General features: G+C 35.6%; 1 protein-coding gene across 1 annotated transcript; it reads right to left on the bottom strand.

Moving 5' to 3' along the window:
• Positions 1–12,815: 12,815 nt before the first annotated feature.
• On the bottom strand, positions 12,816–13,689 carry LOC137725326 (heavy metal-associated isoprenylated plant protein 23-like). Its single transcript, XM_068464000.1, has 2 exons — positions 13,380–13,689; positions 12,816–13,248 (listed from the first exon to the last, which is right to left on the bottom strand). Exons 1-2 carry the CDS (start codon positions 13,537–13,539, stop codon positions 12,947–12,949), a joined length of 462 nt encoding a protein of 153 aa, XP_068320101.1. The 5' UTR covers positions 13,540–13,689; the 3' UTR covers positions 12,816–12,946.
• Between the last annotated feature and the right edge of the window lie 5,178 nt (positions 13,690–18,867).

Consider the following 18,867-nt stretch of genomic DNA (forward strand, 5'->3'; position numbering starts at 1 on the left):
GGGATAATGCATGCTAACAAGGAAAATAGGCTAAATAAGGCTCAAATGGGTTAAACCTACAATACAAATGCAAGGAATAAGGCTTTTTGGCTCTAGTGGTAACTAAACACCTTCATCTTATTATGTGTTATGCAATCAATTTTATGTTTTCGACGAAACTGGCATGAGTTCTACTATTTGGAACTAAAATGATGAAAAAGCATTCTAAGTAGCAACCAAGCAAAGAAATAATGAGATCATGCAATGACTTCAGAAAACAAGAATATTAGATTAAAAACTCTCCAAACAAAGAATAAGCTCAAGTCTCACAGGGTTGTAGTGTTAGTTTGAGTTTCTTCCTTCAAGCATATTACAAAAACTAATTTTTTTTTCTTTGTGATTGCATGTGAATTCGTAAATGACAACTACAAATAAGTATTTAACCAAAGAGCAGTTCAAACTTCCACCCAAGTTTGTAACTTTCTTTAACAGTCATACAATTAAAAACCAAATCTTTATCATTGTGTTGGAAGGTACCCTAAGACACAAACAAGCAACAAAAACGACTCTTTTTTGGTTTTTTCTCAAGCTTTTTCGATTTATTTATTTTTTTCAAATTCTTTTTATGACACTCAATAAAACACTGTAAAACAATAAATAACAACATTAGTAGTGATAGGTGGTGAAATTTGAAGAGAAATCATGAAAAGCAATCTGTTTACCCCTTCCCTTCCCCTTCCCTCCCCCCCCCCCCCCCAACACACACACACTTAAACCAAACATTGTCCTCAATGTTTCAAAAATAAACTTAAACAGGAAAGCAATAAAAATAACTAGCAAACAAGAAAATCATGGCAAAGTAAAAACAATAAAGAGAAGGGTAAAAGAGAGCAAATCTGGTTGTATGAGCCGGAAATTTCATTGTCTCTTTATTTGAACACATGGGTTGCCTCCCAAGAAGCGCTTGCTTTATCTTTTTCCAGCCGAACGATACCTCCATTTAATCTTCATTATGGCCTGTAGCATGGAGGGGTACATCCTCCACGACATGCTCCTCAAAACACTCATATTAAGGCTTCAATCAATGTCCATTCACTTTGAATTTGTTTCCAGTCTTTAAACTTTGAATTTGGGTTGCACCATGAGGAAAAATATTAGTGACAACAAAATGACCAATCCATTTAGAATGCAACTTACCTAGAAACAATCGAAGGTGATAGTTGAAGAGTAACATTTTTTACCCTACAAAAAATGTCTTATTACGGATCATCTTGTCATGGAAAGCTTTTGTTTTCTCCTTGTAAATCCGAGCGTTCTCATAAGCCTCATTCTAAATTTCCTCAAGTTCATTTAATTGTAACTTCCTATGAAGGCCAGCAACACCAATGTCCATGTTGAAAGTCTTGACTGCCCAATGTGCACGATGCTCCAACTCAACTGGAAGATGACATGGTTTCCCATAAATGAGCCAAAAAGGAGACATTCCAATTGGTGTTTTGTAGGCAATACGATATGCCCACAATGCATCATTCAAACGCAAGCTCCAATCCTTTCAAGTTGGTCCAACTGTCTTCTCCAAGATTTGCTTGATTTCCCGGTTAGAAACTTTGGCTTGTCTACTTGTTTGAGGATGATAAGGTGTCGAAACCTTATGTGTGACATTGTACTTTTTGAGCATCGCCTCTATGGTCCGATTGCAAAAGTGAGAACCCCCATCACTTATAAGTACTTGCGTCATTCCAAACCTTGCAAATATTTTAGCTTTGACAAAATCTGCAACCACTTTGGAATCATTAGTACGGGTGGCTTTTGCTTCCACCCATTTCGAAACATAATCTACAACACGTAAAATATAAATGAAACCATGAGAAGAAGGAAAATATTGCATGTTCTTTGACAACGATCATAGGTCATGCAAAAATTCTAGCATCCTTAAATATAGTAAGCCAATACAATCCACATTCTAGAACTTTAAGTGTTGTTCTTTGAGTACCAAAATGACCTTTACAAGCATACGTGTGACAGAAAGTTAAAATTGAATTGAATTCAGAATCATGCACACACCTACGAATAATTTGATTAGGGCAATATTTCCACAAATAAGGGTCATCCCACACATAAAACGTGCTTCTTTTTTAAGTTTATCACGTTGGTGCCTATTTATCGTGTTTAGAACTTGTTTAGACACTATAATTTACAATATCAGCATACCATGGCTCACTTACCGTAATGGTCAGCAACTGTTCATCTGGAAATGCCTTTGGATAGGTAATGGGTCTACTTCATGTATCAAACGACTCAAATGGTTAGCTACTACATTCTCGCTTCCTTTTTTGTCTCGAATTTCCATGTCAAACTCTTGGAGAATAAGCATCCAGTGAATAAGTCTTGGCTTAGCTTCTTTCTTCATAAGTAAGTACTTCAATGTTGCGTGGTCAGAGTAAATTATAACTTTAGTTCCAAGTAAATAAGGACAAAACTTATCTAAAGCAAACACACCAGCAAGAAGTTCTTTTTCAGCAGTGGAGTAATTCAATTAAACATCATTTAAGGTCCGAGAAGCGTAATAGATGATATGAGGCTTCTTGTCCTTTGTTTGTCCCAAAACAGCCCCTAAAGCATAATTTGAAGCATCGCACATAATCTCGAATGGAAGACTCCAATCTAGTGGGACAATGACAGGGGTTGAAGTTAACGTCTCTTTGAGGTGATTAAATGCCATCTCACATTCATCATCAAACACAAACAGCACATCCTTTTGTAAAAGTTGGCATAAGGGTGTTGAAATCTTTGAGAAATCTTTGATAAATCGTCTATAGAATCCTGCATGTCCAAGAAAAGAACGAACCTCTCTCACTGAAGTAGGAGAGGGTAAGTAGCATACAAGATCTATTTTAGATTTGTCAACTTTGATTCCCTTTCCTGAAACTATATGACCTAAAACGATGCCTTGTTTTACCATAAAGTGACACTTTTTCCAGTTTAAAACAAGGTTAGTTTTGATGCAACATTTCAACATCAAAGTGAAATTAGTTAGACAATCATCAGAAGAATCACCAAAGACACTAAAATCACCCATGAAAACTTTAATAATATTCGTGACAAAAAAGATACTTACCATGCATCTTTGAAATGTGGCTGGTGTATTACATAAACCAAATGTCATTCGACGATAAGCAAAAGTAGAGAATGGACAAGCAAAAGTAGTATTTTCTAGATCATCTAGAGCTATAACAATCTAATTATATCCCGAATAACCATCAAGAAAGAAATAAAAAGAATGACCACCTAACCTTTCAAGCATTTGATCAATGAATGGTTGAGGAAAGTGGTCTTTCCTTGTGGTGGCATTGAACTTCCTATAGTCAATGCAAACTCTCCAACCTGTTTGGATACAAGTGGGCACAAGTTTATTCTTTGCATTCTTTACCACAGTGACTCCAGATTTCTTTGGTACTACTTAAACCGATGAAACCCAACGATTATCCAAAATTGGATAAATGACTCCACAATCAAGAAGCTTAATGATCTCATTTTTCACAACTTCCATCATTTGAGGGTTGAGTCGGCGTTGAGCCTCTCGAGTTGGTTTAGCCCCCTCTTCTAGAAGTATGCAATGCATGTAGGTTGTAGGACTTATTCCCCTAATGTCGGCCAAAGTCCATCCAATGGCTATTTTGTACTCTTTCAACACCTTAACCAGTTTCTCCTCCTCTAATGCCATGAGTGTTAAGAGACTATGACTGGCAAAGTCTTTTTGTCTCCAAAAAAAACGTACTTCAAATGATTCAGTAATGGTTTAGGCTCAAGAGGGGGTGCCTAAATCACTCAAGGTAACAACTTGCTAGTAGAGATGGAAATTGGAATTGGAAGATGAGGCTTACCAATATGTTGTGGCAAAGACTCAAGGGTAGCCACAATATCAAAAATTTCTACATGACTAGTCTCAGCCATATTGGTTTTTAGTCCAATTCCTTCGACAATGGTTGTCTCATGTGCATCCCTATTTAAGAATTCAAGGTATTCATGTGCCAAAGAATCAAATACATCAATAGAAAAACAAGAATGATCATCAATAGGATACCTCATAGCTTCAAAAATATTAAAGTCAATGACATCACCACCAAATTCCATTGTTAACGTCCCTTTGAACACATCTATCTTGGTTTCGGCTGTTTTCATGAAAGGTCTTCCAAGTAATATTGGCAATGGTGTAGAGTGAGCTAAATCCTCCATCTCAAGCACATAAAAATCTGCTGGAAAGATCAAGTGGATAACTTGCACCAAAACATCTTCCAAAACTCATTTTGAGTTTGCATTAGATCGATCAGCTAATTGAATAATAACACCATCGTTTTTAAGCTCTCCTAGATTCATAGATGCATAAATGGCATAGAGCATGACATTAATAGAAGCACCTAAATCTAACATAGCACATTCAAACTTAGTATTACCAATAACACAAGGGATAATAAAACTACCTAGATCTTCGCATTTAGGTGGGAGCTTTCTTTGCAAAACTACAGAGACATTCTTATTTACCTATACCACTTCCTTTTTCAAGATCCGTTTTCGACAAAGCTCTTTCAAAAATTTAGCATACTTTGGAACTTGCTTTATTGCATCAAGAAGCGGGATATTAACTTGTACCTTTCTAAAGGTTTCTAAGATGTCTTTTTCACTCTTTTCTTTCTTAAATTGCATAAACCTGTGAGGAAAAGGTACATTTGGTGGAGTGGGGTTAGAAAGAATAGAATTTGGACCAACCTCACCTAAATTGGGTGGCACAAGGGCTTTAGAAGGCTGCAGCAAAGTTTGTTCCTTCCTTGTCGTGGCCTCGTCTTCCTCTTCTTCTTTGGGCAGCAGCTGTTCATCCTCTTTTTGACTTTGTTTGGATGTTTTTGGTTTAGTTCCAACCTCCTAACCACTTCTCAAAGTGATAGTTTTAGTAGTTTCAAAACCTCCCTTTGGATTGACAATGGTTGAACTAGGAAGTTTGCCTTGTTCTCTAAATTGTCCCACGAATTCTGCTTTCTGTCCAATTTAATTATTCACGTTTCCCATCTCTTTAGATTGGTTTTGTAAACCCTGAGCCAAAGAAGTTAGTGTTTGAAGAATTTTATCATAATCCATTGACGAACCTCAATTTGGTTGGGAAGGTTATGGGGGAGGCTGTGGTGGTGCAAATGGCTTTTGATAGAGCCCTAGAGGTGGCTGTCTATATCCGCCTTCTTGTTGAGTTTGTTGAGGTTCACTCCACTTCATATTTGGATGATCTCTCCAGCCCCAATTGTAGGTGTTGGAAAACGGGTCACCCCTTGTTTAATTTTGGCCTTGGTGACCCATGGCATTGCCACTTTCCCATCCCCCATTCTCTATTAATTGAGGATATTGATTAGTAAGATGTCCTTGCATAGAGCACATGCCACATGTAGCTACACTTTACACTTTGGACCCTTCTACAACCTATGATATAAAAGTAGAGAGATTAGCCATTTGAGATTGAAGTTCTGAAATAGCACTTACCTCATTGACTTGAGTTCGGTGTGCATGTTCTCTTTCTCCAACTCTTTCATATTGTTGTGCATTCAAGGCTCGATTCGCTAAAATTTTCGTAGCAACTGGGGTTTTGTCAACTAAAGCACCTCCAGCTGCAGCATCAAGCATTTGTCTCTCAAGTGGAAGTAGTCCTTCATAGAAATATATTAAAATCTCCTCTTTCATTTGATGTTGTGGACAAGATGCAACTAAAGTCTTGAAACGCTCATTATACGATGGAAAAGATTCTCCTAGGCCTTGTTGAATTCCACTAATTCTCTTCCTCAAAAGAATGACTCTAAAAGATGGGAAGAATTTCTCTAAGAATGCTTTCTTCATGCTTTCCCAAGAAGTGACGGTTCCAGGTGCTAATTCAAAGAGCCAATCTTTAGCCTTTTCCAAAAGAAAGAATGGAAAGTCCTTCATCTTTAAAATATTCCCATCCACATTAATTGGTGTCATGCTCGAGCACTCTACTTCAAACTCCTTGAGATGCTTGTTCGAATCTTTCATGGACAGCCCATAGTATTTGGGAATGTGATGCAACAAACTCATCAGTTTTTCCTTAAATTGCCGTAGGGTATTGAATGCAAAGGGGAACAACATTTTCCAATCCAAAGGCTAAAAGTTACTTGATTGTTCGATTTTTAACCGCCATGTCTTGTTCCTCTTCCAGTTCCATTTCAGTTTCAACTTCAAATTCGGATTCGGAACTAGAACTAGGTGAATTGAATTATGGCTGCTTCCCCTTCTTTCTCAAAATTCGTTCAAAATCGTCGTCAAATTCTAATATATTCTCACAAATAGTGCCTAAAACAAAAGAAAACAAAACAAAATTAGAAACAAAAGAAAAGACATAAACAGCAACAAAGGGGAAGATTAGCAATTTTGCTAATCCCCAACAACGGCGCCAAAATTTAATGTGGTAGAACACAAATTAAACCCTATAAATTATGTAATCGTAGTACGAGTAAGTAGGGATCATTCTATTTCGGGGATTAGAATGGATACTAACCAACACAAATTAAACTTAACAAATTGAAAACTAAGTTAAACTAACAACAAAACAATGACTGGGGGGGATTTTGGACGAATTTAATTAAAACAAAAGTAAATGGCAACAAATAAATTAAGTTGTGAATGAAATATGGATGAAAGGATAGCTAAAGGATTATTCTCCACACATGAATCATATGCATACAAATCGATTTCTAGTTATTCTTCCTATAAACCAAGAATGACAATGCCCCAAATTGATTGTGTACATCACTGATGCGAGATTTTTATACGCACACAAACTAAACCCTATTTGTGACAATTGTAGTAATGATGTAAGTAGGGATCGTTCTAACCGGGGATTAACTAGGGATGCTAAACACTTGACTCAAATAAATAAAACTAACTTTTAAAACACTAAGACAAACTAAAAGACTCAAAACAAGTTCAAAAGACTCCAAATACTTAAAAACATAAAATAAGACAAATCAAATGATTAAGACTTAACAAAATAGAGGGGGGAATTGTGGTTGGACGAGATTAAATTAAACGGACAGATTATAATTTAAAACAGATAGTAAAGATGAATGTGATGAAAATATGGATGATGGAATAGCTAAGGGGTTCTTCTCCACACATGTTACACTTGCATACAAAATTGATTCTCAGTTGGTCTTTCGATAAATTATGAAACTCAATGCTCCAAGTTAATTAGGTCCGCTTAAATTAACTTTCAGATTTCCCTAGATTCGTTGGATTGAATGGAATACGCATTACAACCAAATTATTCTTAAGCAAAGTCCCTAACTATGGAATACGCATGATAGAGACATTCAACAAAGATCATTAAGTTCAACGGAAATCATAAACATTGACGAGGCATTCGTTACTATGGAATACGCATGAAACTTATGCCAAGAATTCGTTTAACGCGATTGTTTATAAGCAACCTCCACTACTTGTGAATATAAGTTCGTAACTATTAGGTGAAACTCACTTATATTCTAGCGTCATATTCATTCAAACGGTTAAACAAATTGAATCCACAACTTATGAAATTCCAACCAAAAGTAATCAATTCATATTGCAAGCATAAACATGTATTTTGAATCACCCCCTAGCTAAAGGGGGTTTAGTTCCTCATAACTTTGAAATCAAAGAAACACCTAAACATTCCAACAACTCAAACGTGAATTGTATGAACGTTTAGGCACTCTTCTCTTCCATTCTCATACGTACAAAACAAAGAGAATTAAATTTAAACTTTGAAATCAAAGAAACACCTAAACATTCCAACAACTCAAACTTGAATTGTATGAACGTTTAGGCACTCTTTTCTTCCTCGTTGTTGTAGCACAAGGTCTAAGGTGAGCTTTGGGGATTATGTGAAGTGTTTTGGAGGGATGGGAAGTGGTTGGATAGTGGCTGCAATGAAGGAGAAAAACTGCACAGAAATGGAAGGGATTTGCGGCACAAGGGTTGTGTTTGTGTTGTGTGAAGTGTTGTGAATGGAAATATGAGATATGCATGAATGAATGAATGCTAGGGTATTTATAGGGGTAGTGGAGGGAACATATGGCTGTTTGTTTAAGCATTTGTGTGGAGGAATGATGGAAAAACAGCTAGGACACATGTGAAAACTGGAATTGCACAAGGGGAGCAAAGGGAACCCACGGCATGGATGGATTTGTGCATGTGTTGGCTGATTAAGATTGTGGAAATACAAGGGAATGCACGGGTTAGGTTTGAAGAAAAGGTGTGTGAATGGGGTAATTGAATGATTAAAGTGCATGTGGGTTGGATATTAAAGGATGGAATGCATGTGAATTAAGTTGGAAAGCTGGAATGATGAAGTGGGAGTGCACGGCATTGAGTGTTTGTTTGATGATGATGCATGTGATGGGTGGGAACAAAGGGGGAAACATGGCACAAGGGGGCTTGAATGAATGATTAAATGTGCATGTGGATTTAAAGAATGAGTGGTGGTGTAATGATGAAGTGAATGCATGTGACTTGTGAATACAAAGAGAAGGGGAAAAACTGGAAATGCTCAAGGAGTGCACGGCATTGGGGGGGGGAAGAAATGATGGCATGAAAGTGAAGGGATTAGTGGTGCATGTGCATGTGTTTTAGGTTGTGAAAGCATGTGGATTAGGTGGAAAGAGGTGGATGTGCATGTGAGTTGAAATGCATATGTTTAAATGGTTGAAATGTGTAGATGATTATGAGTATGATAAGTGATAAGTGAATGATATGTTAAGTGATAAATGAATGATATGTGGTGAGTGATAAGTGAATGAAAGTGATAAGTGATAATAGGGCTAGTTTAAAGGGCTAGGGTTTAAGTACATAGAAAGGGCCTAAAATAGGTTGGTTTGCATGGCATAATATGTTTGATTGGGCTAGGCCCTTTGTTTGATGTCCCCAAAGAGCATACAAGGCTTCAATTTCGTCCATCCTCTTTGCTCCATGATTAAGCTATCCAATCCTTGCCCAAAAGTGCCCCAAATAGCCTCAAAATGCACTTTCTTGCTCCCTAAGCCCTTAGAACCTGAAAACACACAAAAGAAGCATAAAGGACTAAAATAACTAGAGAAACATAACGTAAATGCACGAGAACAAGCCATTTAAGTCGCATGAATATGCTTCTATCAATCACTAATTAACTCTCAGATTTTCCTAAGTTCATTGAATTGGACTCAACAATGCAACCAAATTATTCTTCTCAAGTTCCCTAACTATGAAAAGCATGATCGAGATACATCTCCAAGATCATTAAATTATGTGAAAATCATAAGCATTGGCAAGGCAATCGTAACTATGAACAGCATGATACTCCTGCTAAGAATTACCTAACTCAATCATGACTAGTGACTTTTACTACTTACAAATATAAGTTCATAATGATTGGGTGAAATTTCCTTATATTCTAGTATCAAATCCCTACATGCAATCTAAGTATGCATCCTTAATAAACATAGAAGAATAAGTTTCTATAAAGCAGATAAGTAAATCGCATTCATGTTTTATGAAACAATAACCAGATATAATCAATTTATATAAAACATATTATCATGGCTTCGAATTCACCTCTAGCTAAAAAGAGACTTAGTTACACATGTTCATCATAACTGAAAAGCAATCTAAAATAAACATTGAAACTTAAAACGAAGAGAGAAAGAACTCTGAAAATTCCAGCAACTTCAATGGATGAATGGTAGGCGCGGCACACCTCTAAAATGTTGCAGGACACTTCATATATATATATATATATATATATATATATATATATATATATGGCACGGCTGAATCCAAGGAGGAAAGGGATTAGGCGTTTTAAATTATTTTAGGACTCTAAGAAATAGGTGGAGAGTGTTGGAATGTGATTAGGATTCTTCCTTGCAACTGGAGATAAGATAGGATAAGATAGTGTTTCTCTCCAACTAGGATTCCTCTTTCTTGTCCTTGTCTTCCAAGCCTCAACTTTAATTTCTCCATATTTTAGCACATGTTTAACACCTTTTAAACACCAAAAACGTCCAACCCATATGCTGTCCACGCATGTTATCCAATCAAAGTCCAAAACTGCTCCAAATTGCTCCATTTGACTATTTATTATCGTCTATACCAATTGGACCTACAATAATATGAAAATAACTTAAATTGCTATCATAAATGGAAATTAATTAAGTAAATGCAAAAAACTAAGATAACAAAATCTCATAAATATACTCTTATCCGTTATAGTTCCCCAATCCATTCCAATCCGCATTGTTTTTTTATTTTTTTTTATTTTATTTTAACAAACGATATTCTCTATATTAAGAGGGAGGGGACTTCCAAATTAATTAACATGCCGTTAGATTAAAGCTTTTATAAAAGTACATCACGTATGTTAATTTTGGTCGGTCTTGACATACAAATGTCGCGCTTAGTAAATAGGGTTGTGATTATGCTTAATTAGCAAGAAGTTGCGATTAGAGCTTAGATTCTTATAACTAATTTGATTTAATCTCAGCATTGGAGGGAAATTAAATGAGTTTGAGAGGAAATTATGAGGTGGGGTTGCTTTTATGTAGCTCTAGGTATGTAAGCATATGAAAATGTTTTTACGCTTCCTCTGGATCGGAGAAAGGATACAGAAAGAAAGTGGAAAAGGTTAACAGGTTAAAAGGGAAAGATAGAATAGAAAGAAAAGGAAGAAAAGAAAGAAAGCAAGAAAGGTGATTCCTTTTGTTCTACATGTTCGGTTCATCGGTTGAGTAACCAAGAAGAAGGATCTGCTTTCCATGCCAATTTCCTTTACCTCTTTCTGGAACCCAACCCAATGGATTTGAATAATATTGTAACGTTGGTGCCAATTGTTTTGAATACTTGGGAGTAGTAGGAGCCTACACTTTTTACTTTTGCACATTATATATGGATGTTGATGGTCCTCCCGTGCAAGGAAGAGGGCCAAGTGCTGGCCTAGTGTTTGGTTGTAATCTGTGATATATTTTTTAGGGTAAAGTGTCGATTTAGTCTTTCAACTATCATCTCAGTAAAAATTAGATTTCTGAATTATTTTTTTAGTAAAATAAGTCCTTAAATTCATTAAAAATTGTTAATTTCATCCCTACTGTTATATTCAAAGATATTTTATCCAATTTTTCATCAACTTACATAACTTGACACACTTTAGAATAATACCGTCATTTTCTCACCTATAAGCCCTTAACACTTCATATAGGTTGTAAACCTAACGTCTAATTTACCCACCAAAGTTAACTCTACACACATTTCTTTATGGAAAATTACCAATCTACCCTTCAATGTGTATTACATGCAAGTAACGTGACTTAAATCGACGGAAAATTAATATAGTAGGCTTCAAATCTAATATTAGGGATGTAATTGACAAATTTTTATATCCAAGGACTAATTTTTCTGAAGAAAAAAAAATAGTTTAAGGATTTAAATTTCGCTTAGATGATAATTTAGAGACTAAATTAACAGTTGCACCCTATTTTTTAATACCATGTTCATTTATTGTTTTTCACATAAGGATACGGGAAAGAGGTTCGAACTCAACTCCGTCTTGGATACATGTGGGAAAGGTCGAGATTGAACTCGGGTTTGGGTGTAAGGATAAAAATCTCGTTTTCATTGGAGCTACGCAGTATAAACCCTAACAACAGGCAACAGCAGAGCCCTAACTTTAAATAGGAGAATATCCAACACCTTCGAATACATGATATGGCGACCGGCTAGCACTAACTAACTAGTTTAGTTTGGGGGTGCAAATACAGCTGTGAACAAGCAAAGCCAGAAGAAACTGTAAACATCATGCAGCCGCTGGACACCAAAACCAAAACAAAATAAAGCTTCCATGAAAGCTACCTCATAGCAACCCAACTAGTTTCACCAAATACCCAAAACTGCTTTCCTTCTACTTTTTCAAGTGCCTTGTTTAGGTAACTTAAAATAAACCACATATTATACTAGAGAAGTGATTTTTTTTATTAAGATTTTAGAGTCGGATTTGCGGCTCAGTACGACTAACAATCTAGACAACCTGAAAGACATTGGATTTTATGTCAAAAGGCTTCAATGCTATTTGTAATGCAAATATTCAATTATACGTAGTAATATATCATATCAAGTTTCCGATGTGGGATTGCATTTTTCAACAATTTTCACTCCCCCTTTTGTCCTCCTGCACTCTTTTGCTTTTTTTCTGTTCCTTGTCCCAGTGTTGATTAACAGGGACAGTAGCGCAAAGGAATATATAATGTGAAAAATAACTGTCGTTGGGCTGCCATTGTTTGAGCAATGGCAGAACGGGTTGAAGTACTCTAAGAAGCGTAGAAATCCTCTCTTGTAAAATTGCTCTGACTATTTCAGCTAGCTACGCTACTCCACTTGGCCCATTATGTATATAAAATCTCAAACGTCCTCAGTTGTCCTACTTGATTTTGGCTGGTTTTGGACTGTGCTCGTAATATAAAGCCCACCAACTCATTTTAAAAACCACATTAACTTTAATTAATTTTGGTTGGTTTTGGCTTTGTGTGTTGTGTTCTAACTTTAAGCAGACCAACTAAAATGATAACCACATTGTATATTTGACCAAAAAAACCACATTGTATTGATAAAAGACCTCCTTTTTTCGTTTAATTTTTATATGAGCAATACTAGAGGTGAGCAAAATTTAACATACGTGGCTCAGATACTAAGGAAATGTTCTTAACCATTTGAACTATAAGACCATTTTTTAGTACAAAAGATGGCAGGACGAAATCAAAACCCCCCTCTAATTCCTCATAATTCCCATACAAAAGGAAAACAAAAACAAAAAAATACAACATTGAAAAAAAGAAGAGGGGTGACTTGGAAGCTAGCCAGCTAGGAGACTAATTAACTGATCACGAGAAGATGCTTGCAAGTTATGGTACTACATGATAGAGCAGGCATTAGGGTTGTCATCACTGAACATGTTGGTGTAAGGGTCTTCATATTTTGTGGCAGTCCCAGTGGAGGAGGGATTGTTGTCCACATTTCTGACATAACCAGGAGGTGCCTTCTTGTCATAAGCCTGAGCAATGTAGGGCTGTGCCACTAAGTTGTAGGGCACATAAGGCCATATCTCTGCCCTCTTCCCCGTTGACTTTGCCTTCTTCAGCACTTTGTTTGGTTCAACATACCCAGTCACACTCACCTTCTGTTGCTTCCTGTTTATCTCCACAGATTTAACTCCTGCTCAACATTCAACATACAACATTTTTTATCAGCTCAAAGTTTGCAACTTTCGACTTACCCCAAAGGTCGATGACATTTGTAATTTGTGACATAAACTAGGAAAACAGAAATGCAGAAAAAGAACATACCAGTTAAGGAAGAGAGGGCATTCTTGACCTTAAGCTCACAGCCATCACAGTCCATCCTGATTTTGAGCTCCACTGTCTGTAATTGCTTCTTCTTTTTGTGTTTGTGGCCACTGTTGTTCACCAGATCAGACAAGTACTCCAATGTTCCTCCGACTCCCATTTTTTGCAGCTTTTTTGAAGGTCAAAAGTTCTCAGTTGATGCCTTTCAACAAACCCTTGATGAGCAATTTATATGGAGAGTTTAGGTCCCTCGAGAAACTGCAAGGAAGGAAGGAGCTTCCCTTCCTTGCTGTTGCTGCTGGTGAACAATTTTATTAAATGGATTCTTTCCTTGCCGTACAACACTCAAAGTCTCTCTTTTACTTCCTATGACAGCTTTCATTCACGCAGCCCCTACTTCCTTCTTATATAGCCTTTTCTTTTTTCTTTCTTAAAAACAAAAAACAAAAAAAGAAACAAAAACCAAAACAAAACAAATAAAAAATTATTCAAATTCAAACAGAGGAAATGACATATGCATACACAAGTTGAAGACATTTTCCTCTTTATAAAGCACCTTTCAAGTGGTAATAACAGGTAAAACAACATCATAAATTTACTATTAAGACAAGGGACTCAATGTATCTTAGATTTGATAGAATCACAATGGGAAACTACGGCGGGGGCAATGAATCCTCCTCTTGGCACTGGTGCCTCTCCAAATAATGTCGAAATTACGTGTTGTTATATATAGATTGCAGAGGTTAGTTGAAGCAAGGTTCTCTTCTATCATGAGTCAGTCTGATTCTCAAAGCTTATTCAAAAATTTGCTATCAGAGGAGAGTTGGATGTAGATGGGTTGCCAATTGCAAATTCAGTTGAGTTCGTTTTAGTGTAATCATAGTCCTATACCATGTAATTATGTAGCTCACCGGTTAGCAAAAACATGCTCTTTCATGTCAAAATTGTTTTGTTTGGTGTAGCTCAAAATTTTACTAAATGGATGTTTGTTTTTTCCATTATCTCCTCATTCATGACTTTTCAATTTCATGTAAATATATCATAAGTTTAAGTTTAAGTTTTGTAGACGATGAAGAAGTAGTAACAGTGTAAATCTAAAATTGAAAATATATTGGACCGTATTGTAAATATCTCGAGATACAGGGATTTGTGTGCAAAAAAATGTTATCCTAAGTAAACGCTTGAAAGCAATGTTGGTTCAAAGCATATGATAGAATATTAAATTGTTAATAACAAATTTAACAATTTAATAATTTGATATGAAAGTGAAAGCAGCTTCCACATTCGGAGACAACAACACCAAACGCCAATTAAAGTAAAAATACGGGCGTCTGTGGAGACATGTGGCGAGAATCAAACGGTGGAGAGGGTGTGAGTGGCCCCACCGGGAGTTGGCCGCTGCCTCTAAATGTGGAGAGGGTATTCGCTTAGGCGTTTTTTTTCTTCAAGATTCGTTTAGTCGTTTGATTGGGTTTTGTTTGGGGTTTTAATTGGTCAAACAGTAGGGCACCAGAAGGAGAGAGATGTTCGTATAACGTGTCGAGAACTTCATGGTATAAATATGTGACATCTAGTGTGAAGAGGTATAGATGAATCCGGAACAAATAATGCCATGACATGCAAAGAAAAATTTATACATATATTTCTATTAAGGTAGAGACTGTAATTGTCATATGAACTAAAATATTAAATAATTTGTCATACTAACATTTCGAAATCATTAATTTGTCATCTCATCTTAACTTTATAAAGTTTTCCTTCCAAAATAAGTCATGTGCAAGTGACTTGTATTCAAAATTATTTTGAATATTTCATAAAGAATATCATCTAGCTTTATCATAAATTGAAAGGCTCCCCACTAATTTTGTCATCTTCGCTTTGGGACACACAAAAGAGAATGCAGGTCATTACCTTTTACCGAACGACAAATCCTCATATCCTTTTATACCAGATCAACCTCCTTTTTATATTTTTTGAGAAACCCTAGAATTATTTTTATCGAAAGCAATATACTAGAAGAGTGAGATGTTGAAATGTCTGAAATAACTCTAAACACAAGTTATTTTGGATGAAAAACTTAACAAAGTTAAGGTGAAATGACAAATTCATGATTTCGAAAAGTTGGTTTGACAAATCGTGTAAGATTTTAGTTTATATGATAAATTGAAAAAGGTATGTAAGTTCATATGATATTTCAAAAAAAAATTCTAATATTGTATTATTGACATAAGAGTATACGGTAAGAAAAAAGGAATACATCATGAGTAACCTAAAGACATAATGTAACTTAGGCACACACCTCCAAAGCGTTTAGGAATTGCAAGCAATCCACATCGGGCAATAATTTTGTTCGAATAAAAGTAGTTCTTGTTGCGATTTATGTTTATTTATGAATGTGGTTGTGTAAATTTAAAGTAGGTATCTCAATGGGGTTTGAAGATTAAATATTTATATGCCTTTATATTATTTGTAAGACGATAAAATCTATCATAATTAGTGTAAATAAAAATATAAGGCAAGGAGGTGAAACACAACTCCCACAAGCACCGGAGTCATTATTTTCTCTCCTTCTCCCATCCCTCTCTCTCACCCTCTTGTATAATTAGTTTCAACAGTTCTATCATATTTTAGTACTAGATATATTTATAGGAAAACCCACTATTTTATGGAACATTCTCATACACCATAATATGACCAGTCAACATGATAATGCGAATTATGTGAGAATGGTTTATCGCCATGTGACATTTCGATACAATAATGTTATTTTATGTGGTGACAAATTAACACAAGACATTGTTTTATTGGAATACAACACTACAACGACGGTGAACATCTTCTATATAAGTCATTCTCCAATAAAAATAAGCCACATTGTATACTGTTAAAGTACACTTCAAGTAAAAGTTTGCTTTTCGTTTCAATGGCAACCTTATCAAATATCGTTTGGATAGCGTCGTTTGATAATCATTTCAAGTTTAGTTTTAAGTTGTAAATGTGTAGTTGTTTGGTAACTACTTTCAGTTTTCAAAAACCAAAAATTGAAAGCCAAATTTTAAGAACTAAAAAGGGAACTCTATTTTTGGTTTGAAAAATGATAGTTACCAAATAAATTTTTAGTTTTCAATTTTTTTTTCATGGAAAAACAACTAAAAAAAAAAAAGTTATCAAATGACCTAGAGATATTATTTTTTTATGGTAAACTATCAATTTGGTCCATGAATTATATGTGAAAGAAAATTAAGTCCTAAACTATTTTTTAGGAAAAATAATTCCTTAAACTCATTAAAGACTTTTAATTTCCCCTATACTATAAGATGTGAAGTCGTTTTGTCTAGCTTTTCATCAATTTAAGCACGTGACTTGCATATGATACACTTTCGAAGATAATTTTATCATATTGTGACCCATAAGCCCTTAACATTGTATATAGGTTACGAATCTGGCTGTTGTTTTACCTTCCAAAGTTAACTCCATAGATCAATTTTTTTTCAAAAAAAATAAGTCCTTAAACTCATTAATGACTTTCATTTTACTCTCTAAACTGTGTCACCTGCAAGTCGTGTGACTTAATGAAAAATTAAATAGAATAGCTTCGAATCTTGAACTATGGATGAAATTGAGAGTTTTTAAATGAATATGAAGACTTATTTTTCTGAAAAAATAATTTAGGTCCGGGATTAATAATTCATGGCCGAAGTTGGCACATTATTCTTGTTTATAAGAAGGATGGTTGAAGTAGACGGTCGTAAGTCTTAGCTGTTAGACTTGATGCACAAATCCACAAACGCGTTTAGTTGCTGGAATAATTTGTTCTTAGTTCCTGATGTTCTACTAGCTTGCTAGCTAACCCAGGCTATCATCCCCACTTTCTTTTTAGTTCTTTATTTCTTTGAATTTTCTATTAATTTGTTATGTTCCAGCCTATCAGACCTCTCTCTTGAAAGTTCAGTTCTAACACTTATTTAAGAGAATATATTTGTTTCTATAGGTATGTTGAGTGTCCCCCAGCAACCTCATTTGTGGGTCTTCGTATGTTTATTAATTAACATATATCATTTATTCTTTTTGTGGGACTATGATTTTTTTTAGGATCAGGGTAAGGCTAATCTAAATACAATTACTTTAGAAGTCCGATCATGGACTCATCAACTCCATGCAATCCTGTATCAAACAGAGTAGCAGTGCCCACCATCACCAAAGTAGGGGATGGCCATGCTTGTTTTGCAAAAAACGCGATCTTATCTGGATATGGACACAATTAGATCCTTTAAGTCTTGAAGGTCCTCCAATCTAAGGATTAGCGTGCTCCGCAAGTAATCACAACCTCCTATGAGGGTGCAATATCTACTTCTAGATATTCTCTAGGATTTTCCTGGTTTAGAACGACGATCTATCCTAAAAAGGTCTGTCTCCCACGGTGTAAATGCCACTGTTTAAAAATTGGCCTAGGAGGAGCCTAGGCGCTAGGCTATGGAGGACAGATGCAATTTAGTCCCAAACGAGAAAAAAAAATGGGGTAGGAGCTAGGCGGTTCTATTGTTTTTAATTTTTTTTTTAAATTAACTCAAGGCTTTTCTAGGTAACCTACTAAAAGGAAATTAGTGAATTTTCAATTTTGGTTTTTGGTTTTTCTTATTTTTATTGCATTAGCTTGTAATGATGGCAATGCCATGATGACTTAAGTTTTAAGTTATAAGTTTCCCAAATTCTCAGTACAAGTATAACTTTTATTTTTTAGTGTAAGTAGGCACTTATTTATATGTTATATAATAAACTTAATTAAATCCGCCTAGGCCCCCCACCTAACCGTCTTGGCGTTAAGCCCTAGCGCGCCACCCGACTAGCGCTTAGTGTTTTTTAGAACCTTAGTACATACACCCATCGAAGATTCATCCATATATAGTAACGTAATCTAAACACTTCAATTCTCTTGCCTACTACTTGAGTAATCATTCACTAATTTGACCGTCGGAGAGCCTTTGGCTAGTACAACCCCCTCTCCCCTGCAGGCCCTAGGCTTGCTCTCGGTTGTTTACTGTTTTGCAGGTTGAATGTAAGTATATAATGAACTCTAAGTATTTGTTGAATGTATTGTTTTGACGGGATACGTTTTCTACGAAACTAGTTTCAACTATCCAAACATCAAACTTGTTTGTATATACTCTCAAATCTCAAAAGCCAAAAATCACCTTAAACAAACATTCAGGGATTAGATAATGGGATGAAATCCTTCCCCGGTTACAAACGAAACATTCACGATTTAACATTCATTTTAGCTCCGATTTTGATGATTTTTACTACACTCCTCGACCCTAGAAGAATATAATAACGAACCCGACCATCGATTTAAAATATTTACATCAATGAATACCACAATATCTTGCGTTTTACTTAATAGAACGTTTAGAATAAACTCTAAGTGTTTGTAGCACGTATTGTTTTGACGGGATACGTATCTACAAATCTAGTTTCAACGATGCAACCA

Source organism: Pyrus communis, chromosome 1, assembly GCF_963583255.1.
Source record: "Pyrus communis chromosome 1, drPyrComm1.1, whole genome shotgun sequence".
In the NCBI taxonomy this organism is placed as follows: domain Eukaryota; kingdom Viridiplantae; phylum Streptophyta; class Magnoliopsida; order Rosales; family Rosaceae; genus Pyrus; species Pyrus communis.

Bases quoted from the DNA above. Each gene is read 5' to 3' on its own strand.
- LOC137725326 (XM_068464000.1), bottom strand. From the start codon at position 13,539: ATGGGAGTCGGAGGAACATTGGAGTACTTGTCTGATCTGGTGAACAAC. The intron at 13,249-13,379 runs GTATGTTCTTTT...AATGTTGAGCAG, and splicing joins TGCCCTCTCTTCCTTAACTG to GAGTTAAATCTGTGGAGATA.